This window comes from Sceloporus occidentalis, unplaced genomic scaffold, assembly GCF_023333645.1.
Source record: "Sceloporus occidentalis isolate IW3139 unplaced genomic scaffold, rSceOcc1.0.p SCAF_3, whole genome shotgun sequence".
Classification (NCBI taxonomy): domain Eukaryota; kingdom Metazoa; phylum Chordata; class Lepidosauria; order Squamata; family Phrynosomatidae; genus Sceloporus; species Sceloporus occidentalis.
In genome coordinates, this window is record NW_028316983.1 from 164,729,947 (window position 1) to 164,739,571 (window position 9,625).

The window sequence follows — 9,625 nt, forward strand, 5'->3', positions numbered from 1 at the left end:
CTTCCCCCTCCCTGCTTTTTTTTCCCATTTCAAACAGGTTTTCAGATATCAATTCTACAGCAATTACATTTACCGCAGTATCTGTGTGGGCAGCTGGAAAAGTCACTTTTTAAAACTACAGCTTCCAGAATCCCCAATCTAAAAATGACTTTTTCAAGTGATCACCTGTGTAGACAAATCCCAGTGCTATGGCACCATTTTAATTGCCATCATGGCACCATCCCAAGGACTCCTGGCATTTGGAGTTTGGGGAAGAATGTTCAGAATTATCAACCAGTGAGCTCCCTTAGTGCCTCTGACCAAACTACAGATTCCAGGATTCCATAGGGTGGTTCCAAGGCAGTTCCAGTAAAATTGTACTGCAGGATCTGTGGCATAATAATTTGAGTGTTGGACTTTGGAGATCAGGGTTCAATTCCCAGCTTGCCCTTGGAAACCCATTGGGTGACCCTGGGCTAGTCACACCCTTTCAGCCTCAGAAGACGGCCAGGGCAAACCCCTTCTGAAGAAGCTTGCCAAGAAAACCCCATGACAGGTTCACCTTAGAGTCACCGTGAGTCAGGAGTGATTTGAAGGCACTGTGTGAAAGGGCCTTACTTAATTCAGTGGCAGCGAGAGGCAGCATTAGGTTATGACTCTGGAGACCTGGATTCAAATCCAGGCTCAACCCTGGAACCCCACTGGGTGACCTTGGCCAAGTCACACTCTCTCAGCCTCAGAGGCCAGGGCAAAACAAAATAACCCCCTCCTGAAGAAACCTGCAAAGAAAACCCCATAGTCGATTTTCCTTAGGGTTGCCAAAAGTCGGAAAGGACTTGAAGACACCCAGCGACAACCACAACAAGAGCCATCTTACTTAAAGAGCAAGAAGTCATCAGGATATCTGTGTGCATGCATTTTTGGAGGACGCACTACAACAAATGACAGTACAGTACTTGGCCATAGGGAAACCATACTTGCCCATAGAGAAACACTGGAAAATACTTTCCCACATAGCATAGGGGACTACTTGTCCATGGGGAAACCTAGAATACTTGCCCATAGGGAAACACTGGAAAATATTTCTTCCCACAGGGAAATATAGGAGAACACTTGCCCACAAGGAAACATAGGGGAATATTTGCCCATAGGGAAACATAGAGTACAGTACTTGCCCATAAAAAAACACTGGAAAATACTTTCCCACAGGGAAACATGGGGGAATACCTGCCCATAGGGAAACATAATAATAATGATGATGATGGTGATGATGATGATTTATTTATATTTCCCGCCTCTCCCTGCAGATTGAGCGAGGAAAATACTTGCCCATAGGGAAACACAGGGAAATACTTGCCCATTAGAAAACATTAGGGAATACTTTCCCATAGAGAAATATGGGGGGAATACTTGCCCATAGGGAATCACTGGAGAATACCTGTCCCTAAGGGACTACTTGCCCATAGAATACCTGCCCATAGGGAAACACAGGGGACCACTTGCCCATAGGGAAACAGAGGAGAAGACCAGCAAGTTTCCCTAGATGGGCAAGTCTCCCCCATGTTTCCTCCTCTGGGCAGGTGCTGCCCTTGGTTTCCCTGGGAGGTGCTCCTTCCTCCCTCCCTCCCTCACTCACCAGGTTGAGGACGGTGAGGAACTTCCACTGGCCTCCGTAGGCCAGGACGTCGGAGGGCTTCTCGGCTCCCCTGCGGGAGAGGTGCCCGACGGAGTGGACCAGGAAGGCGTACCAGGCCAGGCCCAGAGAGTGGCCCACCAGGAGCCAGGCGCCCTTCATGCTGCTGCTGCTGGTGCTCCTCCTCAAACTGGGAACCTATGTGCCACAGCCCAGCCACCTTTTCCCATTTGCCAACTAGTCTGTTCTTCTTTTACTCCAGTGAACTTTGCCTCCTTTTCTCCCTTCCCCTCCTCCTCCTCCTCCACTCTTTCTTTCTTTCTTTCTTTCTTTCTTTCTTTTGTTGCTCCTCCTCAGGGCTCCCAGAACCAGGCTTATTTCTCTGGATTTAAATGCCTCCCTCAAAAGATTAAGGAAGATTAGTTCCCACAAGTTACATAAGTTTTGGAGGAGTTTTGCGTAACGTGGAGGACCGTCCTCACTGAGGAAGTTAACCCGGTTTGGCACCGGTTTAACTCTTTTCTGGCTCAAGGCTGCTATGGAATTCTGGGAGTTGGAGTTTGTTGTGGGCCCAGAGCGGAGCGGAGCTCCGCTCTGGACCCCACAACAAACTCCAACTCCCAGAATTCCATAGCAGCCTTGAGCCAGAGGTGCAAAACCGGGTTATTGCTCCAGTGTGGATGCAGCCTAAGGGTCCAAAATACACACTGCAGCAATAATCCAGTTGGAGACCGCCTTAACTGCCCAGGGAATTCTGGGAAGTGTAGTTTTGTGAGGAAATTGAGCCTTCCCTGTCAGAGAATTCTAGTACCACAATAAACTACTGTTCCCAGGATTCCCTAGCCCTGAGCCAGGGCAGGTAAAGCAGTCTCAAACAGGATTATTTCTGCGAGGAGGATGGGGAACCTGTTTGGCTTTCCCTCTTTGCAAGCCTGCCTCCAGAATAACAACAACAACAACAACTTTTATTTATCTGTTTAGGACTGAGGCAGCTATCTCCCTGTTGAATCTTCATAAGTCTCATCGGAGAAGGGATGAAGCTGGAGCAGAGGATTAGCTCCCACTTGTTGCAGCTTTCGGCTTTCACAACTAGTTGTTGTTGTTGTTGTGTGCCTTTAAGTCGTTTCCAACTTCTGGCCAAGAAGGTGACCCTATGGTGGGGTTTTCTTGGCAAGTTTTCTCAGAATAGGTTTACCCTTGCCATCCTCTGAGGCTGAGAGAGTGTGACTTGCCCAAGGTCACCCAGTGGGTTTCCATGGCCGAGCCGGGATTCGAACCCTGGTCTCCAGAGTCGTAGTCCAACACTCAAACCACTCCACCCCTTTGGCTCCCCAAAGGCTTCAGGTCTTAATATTTGGGGGCTTAGGTCCACGCTATGGTGAAGTAAAGTCTGAAGTAGACTCAAGCAGACTGAAGTAACGTGTAAGGACGTTATCAGACGAGGGAAATTGGATGTATAATCCAATGGCAATTCAAACCCAATCATAGGGTTTAACGTTATTGCGTGAGAGGTGATCACACACAATTTCAGGCAATGGCAAACTATTTTCAGGCAATGGGAAGTCAGTTCGAATGCACTTCGAATTCACATAAATTCTCTGAACTAGTGAATTCACATGAATGCGTTCTGGCTCCACTTTCTTTTCATTCGAAATTAAGAGAAATTCCTCCCGTCTGATAAACTCCCAAGCAGCTTTTAATAATTACTTTGGGAAAACTGAAAGGAATTATTTAAGGGATTCTTTGTGGAATGGGTGTCTTCCCCTGCCTCCATAGGACACCATTCCATGCTTTGTATTAGCAATATGTTATTCCAAAGTGCTGAGTGTTAACATGAAAGGGCAGGCTGAAGGAGCAAAGGCCATGGGGGATACAGCTTAAGGTTGTTGTTGCTGTTGCTTTTTCTTAACTGAGCCGCAGCTTAGATGCTTGTTTGCTTAATCACATTAACTTCCACAGAAAGGATTTCTTCTGTCAGAGCAGCTAAAAAGGAAGACGCTGCCAGGGAGAGAAAGGAAAGATGAGGCTAAAGAAGAAGAGGTAAAGAGGACAGTAGCCTCACTGAAGAGAAAAGGAACTCCTCCAGAAAATGGTTCTTGTAGCCAGTGTGGTGTAGTGGTTTGACCACTGAACTATGACTCTGGAGACCAGGGTTCGAATCCCTGCTCAGCCATGGAAAGCAAGTCACACTTTCTCAGCCACAGAGAATGGCAAAGGCAAACCCCCTCTGAACAAATCTTGCCAAGACAACCCCATGATAGTATCACCTCAGAGTCTCCATAAGTTGGAAAAACCTTGAAGACACATAACAAAAACAACAAATACTGTATCTAGTATGTAAAGAACTTTCCAAAGCAGGCCATGGCTTTCATGTTCAGGACTGCTCCACACTGGGAACAATTGGGCAGTGCTCTGGTTTTTATGGCAAAGCACCTTACCATACAGCATAGGTAGGAATTGTGCAGACCTCCTGTTGTTGAATTGCTACTCCCAGCATCTGTTGCCATGCTGGCTGGGGCTGCTGGGAACTGGAATACAGCAACATTCAACATTCAAATTCTGCCTCATATTAGTTTTATGTGATGCATATTTCCTGTAAATCCCAGTAAATGGCAAATAAGATCCAGCATAGTGTACAGTCTGAGTGTTGGACTAGACTCCCAGAGACAGCTTTCAGCTGTGGAAAGCCACTAAGTGACCTTGGGCAAGGCACACTCCCTCGGGACATTCACGGCTGGCGCTTTTATGTATTTCCATATGCCCCTGTTTTAGCCAGCATGGTTTGAGTGCTGGACTAAGACTCTAGGAAACCAAATCTGAATCCTTGCTCAGTCTTGGAAACCCACTGGGACAAGTCACACTGTCTCAGCCTCAGGGGAAGCAATGGCAAGCCACCTCTAAATAAATCTTGCCAAGGAACCCGTAAATCAGAATTGACTTGAAAGCACATAACGACTACAACAGATGATGGCTGCTGTTATAAAGGAGGTGAGTGTGCAGTGTGCAAGTGACAGTGATTCTTTTTTAAGTTATAAAGGTTTTGGCTAAAGAATATAACAAATAATTTTTGTCAGTTTTTTTTTAATGTGCTGTGGGAGTCGGTTAAAATTTGGTGCTGTAATAGCAAACATCATGGATCTTTGTACGTAGTGACCAGTAGATAACTTTCTGTAAACATAACTAGGTTAATAGTTATTTGAATGGTGGGGTGCATGCAGAGGGAACATCCTCTCTCAAAGTATAGTGTCAGAAGGTGGGAATCATGCAGTCCTTCAGATGTGGCTTGACTGCAAGTTCCAGCAGCCCTAGCCAGCATAGGCAATGGTGAGTAATGCTGAGTGTTGCAGTCCCTCCACATCTAGAGAATAATATGATTTCCATCTCTGCTATACTTGAATGAAAATACCGTATTTTCCTGCGTATAAGATGACCAGGCGTATAAGACGACCCTCAAATTTTAAAATAAAAATCTAGGGTTTAGCCTATACTCACCGTATAAGGCTACCCTCCTCCTGAGTAGCATGGCAGCCAACTCCCCAGGCCTCCGGAGGCCTGAGAGGCCGGCGGCCCCAAAGTGCGCGTGCCAGCTTCTGAGGGGCCTCTGAAGGCCCCTTAGAAGCCGGCGCAAGGCTGCCAACTCCCCAGGCTTCCGGAGGCCTGAGAGGCCGGCGACCCCGAGAGCGCGCCCGCCTGGCCACGGGGCTGCCGGGCTCAACCCGGTGTACAAGACGACCCCCGACTTTTGACCCAATTTTATTGGGTCAAAATGTCGTCTTGTACGCCTGAAAATATGGTATATGAAAAGGAAAACCCATTCTCATACACCTTTCCCTGCTCTGCTACTTGTGTGCCTCATGCCAAACAGGCATTCATTCTTTTCTGGGAACCACTACAAATGCTTGATGCCTATTAAGGAAAGCTTTGTTAAAAAATAATATTTTTCACATACCTACCTGTAAGTAGCTTTGCTTGCTCTCTACAGAAGTGCTGCCTGCTATTGTGAAGTATACTTTGTGTACTGAGCGGCAAGAATGTATACAAACATAATCTCTTTTTCTGATGTTTCTGGAGAGCAAGGCAAAATTCAGGGACTTTTTGTTTAACTACAGACCCTAGAAACCCTCAGTATGCAACAGGTACAATACAACATCATGAGTGTGCTGCATGTTAGGATGCAAGAGCATTGGTTTTGCACAGTGTTTCACCCTTCACAAAATTTACAGGAGATGATTCTGCAAATGAAGACTATGCATCTGAAGATTTAGTATGCCATTCTCCATATAAAGAGGTATCTGAATTGTTTGTAAGAAAACTATACTAGACATTTGGTTTGTTCAATTAGGGACCCTCCCTGAATGTACACATTGACCTAGAAACTTTTCTCAGTCTTCATTAATGAAGGTAATAAAGACCCCTCTGGGAACCTATATCAATTTTTCACTGCAGTGTCTCTCAATAGTGAGGGGAGGCTGGTCACATCATCTTGCAGCACCTGATCAGCAGCATCACAGGCATCCATCATTTAGAATAGATGACTGACTTTTAAGGTGGGTTTCAGGGTCATTTGTGGTCATGGCAATAAAACAAAAAGCAGTTTAAGATGTTCTGAGTCTAACTTACATCATTGTAACTGACTAACAGGATGCCATCATAACTAGCGTTAGAGTAGAGGTGTCAGTGACTAAACTGTACGGAATTTTTCTTTCTGGATTGTTACGGATATATCTGCTAAGTGGGCAATTGCAAACTTTTTAAAAATTAGCCAAAGATTTACGGTTTGTAAGGTATGTTAATATTGTGTTTTTTAATTCAATAAAATATATATTTAAAAAAAATTGCCAAAGATTTCAAAGAGTTTATTGCTTAATTTTGCACTGTGATTATTAGGACTGCTTCTATACTATACTCTTGTCTTTCCTGTGTTGCTATCATCACTTAACCCACATGTCCCAAGACTGCAAAAAACTTGCATTGTGTGAGTTGTGGAGTATTTTCTGATCCCAAGAAGAATCCCAGTGCATTGTAAGGCATATAAATGTCACCATTTCGAAAAGAGTGCTTGCACAATCAATAATGTTCCACTGACAGCCAGTGGAATTAAAGGTGGAATTAAAGGCAGAGAAAGCAGATAAAACTAACACTTCATGTAATGTGATATATTTCCTGGTCACAGGAAATTATAAACCCTCCTTCCTTCTTCATTTCATGTGGAAGAAATTTAGATTTCTCCCAAATGGAATCATGCTAGCGAAAGTACTTCTGATTCATGGCTGAAAAATAGCATGGAGCATTTTTATTTATTTATGTATTTTGGTCCCATGCTGGAAGATACAAAATTCTGCAGTAGCAAAAATCAGTAGATCTACTAAAGCATTTTTGCTGTTGTTATTGTTCCAGACTTCTTTTGTTTGTACATGTTAACTGACTGCAACTTGGAATTGTTTGCAGTTGTTCAAGTGATGATGCCACAGGTCTAGTTCTGTGGGTGTTCTGCAATCCACTCTAAGGGATTAGACTGTCCTGTCCTGGTACAGGAGAATTAATGAGGGAGGTGCAAAATTGGGTTCAAGCATACATATTCATAAAAGTTGGTTTAAAAAAAAACCTTACCCATTTGAAGTTATACAATACCTAACACAGACTAACATATTCAGGAGTAGCCATGTTGGGCATGCAGCAAAATACAAAATTCACAAAACAGCAATACTTTGATGGGACCAATTAAAATGCACAAAATACTTTCCAAGGCAAGCTTTTGAAGTTTCCCCAGCCTCTTCATCAGGCAAAAGTGTTAAAAATCATATAGGAGAAGAAAAGTGAAGCTGTTAGAGTCACAGGCCTACATTTTGTTTTGATACTCCTACACATGGTGTTAAATTGTGAGTTAGAATAACATATAATATTCTTTATGGAATTACGTAAGCCTGCAAGAAACAAAGGCCTGTTCAGTCTAGGGCAGAGTGATGACAGGAACATTATGGCAATTATATACTCTGCACTTACTCCATGTACATTTCAAATGCAGGTGAAAGTTTAAAAGATAAAAATTTGAATAACTAATGAACTGATGATACAAGAATCCTTGCAACATCCTTGACTTGTGTTCTTCATTTTTCAAACAGAATTCAACATGTTCCAATGCATTATCAAATACAGTCCAGATCCACCACACTCCAATTTTCCCTGTGCATTCTGCTGTTGAGGGGCTTCAGTTTATTCTGAAATTTGTTAAGGCTAATCTGAGTGCTGTCACAGTAGGACCCATGTCTAAAAGGAAAGCCACATGGGGAGTTACTTTCACACTTGTCAGTGAGTGAAGCAATGAGATGTTTGTATAGAGTTTTGTTACATGGAAGGAAGGGTTTCAAGTCTTTGCTTTTCCTGAAAATTTATTCTTAATGTTCAGTTTGTACTGTGAATAAAATATGTGACTGCCTTCAAGTAACCTCTTGACTTTTGGTAACCTCATTAATTGAACAGGGTTTTCTTAGGCAAGAGGTGGTTTTGCCAGTCCTTTCCTCTGAAACATAGCCTACATCACCTGGGATTTGTTGGCAGTCTCCCGTCCAAGTACTAACCAGGGCTCAGGGCCATAGCTAGGGGAGGGCAGGCGGGGCAAGGCCCTGGGGCCCCACTCAAAGGGGGCCCCGCACCGCCCTCCCTCGCCTCGCCTCATCAATCTCTTTCTGTCTTCCCTGCATGGCCCGCCCAGCCTCTCCCTCCCAACAACAGGCAAGTCAGGAAGACTCGAGCCCTGGCCATGTGGGGCCTGAGGGGGAGGTGCCAGGCTGGCAGAAGGGAGCTCTGGAGGAGAGGGAGGGAGGGAGGGAGGGACGAGAGGCTGCATCAGGCTGCATCCACACTGGAGAAATAACCGGGCTTTGCAGCGCTTTAACTCTTTTCCTGGCTCACCACTATGGAACTCTGGGAGTTGGAGCATGTTGTGGGGCCCATATATCAAGGTTTGAGTGTTTTCCTGGCTCAAAGCTATGGAACTCTGGGGGTTGGAGCATGCTGTGGGACCAAGATATCAAGGCTTAACTGTTTTTCTGGCTCAAGGCTATGGAATTCTGGGAGCTGACATATGTTGTGGGGCCCAGAGCTCAAAGCTTAACTCTTTTTGTTCTCCTTTTATAGGACACATCCTACATTTCACACTTCTGCCCAGAAGGAATTTCAAAACGTCCACTATTTTTTGTAAGATGACCAAATGTCCTCCTTTTCTAGGACATGTCCTATGTTTCAACTTTCTGGCCAGGAGGAATGTCAAAATGTCTTCCATTTTTGGTAGGATGCCCACATGTCCTCCTTTATCCAGGACACGGCCTCCATTTCAGCCCTGCCCAGGAGCAATGTCAAAATGTCCTCCATTTTAGCAGGGTGACCAGACGGCATCCTTTATCCAAGACATGTCCTACATTTCCACCCAGGAGGAATTTCAAAACATCCTGGTTTGTTCAGCGTTTGCCTTTGCCAGTCTTTCCTTGAGGCTGAGAGTGTGTGACTTACATGCCTAGTGGGTTTTCTTGCTTTGTTCAGAGAGTTTGCCTTTGGTGACTTGAGTGTGTGCGAGTGTGCGCCTTCAAGAGGTTTTCTTGGGAGGTTTGTTCAGAGAGGGTTTGACTTTGCCATCCTCTGAGGCTGAGAGAGTGTGACACAAGCCCAGTGAGTTTTTATGCCCAAAGAAGGGATCGAACCTTGGTTCTCCTCCACCACTGCCTCCTGCCACACTTCCTCAGATGCATTTAGTCTCAGAGGTGCTCCAAAATCTCTATGTCTTTGAATTCTTTTATTATTATTATTATTATTATTATTATTAACTGAAAGAAAGAAGTTGGCAGCATGAGCTTTCGTAAAGTCTGCTTCCTCAGATGCATTTAGTCTCAGAGGTGCAACAAGATCTCCACAATATAAGAATTTATATTACTTTTTTAAAAAAATTAATAATGTTTTTGGCATTTAGTTGGTTATGTCCTCCATTTTTTTAATGTCCTATATTTTGGGGTAAAATTT

The 9,625-nt window shown here is 44.4% G+C and overlaps 1 protein-coding gene across 1 annotated transcript in view; it reads right to left on the reverse strand.

The window, feature by feature from the left end:
* ADTRP (androgen dependent TFPI regulating protein) overlaps positions 1–2,127 on the reverse strand; it is a 204,415-nt gene extending 202,288 nt beyond the window's left edge. Inside the window, exon 1 of the mRNA XM_089516727.1 lies at positions 1,616–2,127. Coding sequence (XP_089372853.1) covers positions 1,616–1,774 — 159 coding nt within the window. The 5' untranslated portion in view covers positions 1,775–2,127. The remainder of the gene's footprint in view (positions 1–1,615) is intronic.
* Positions 2,128–9,625: the final 7,498 nt, after the last annotated feature.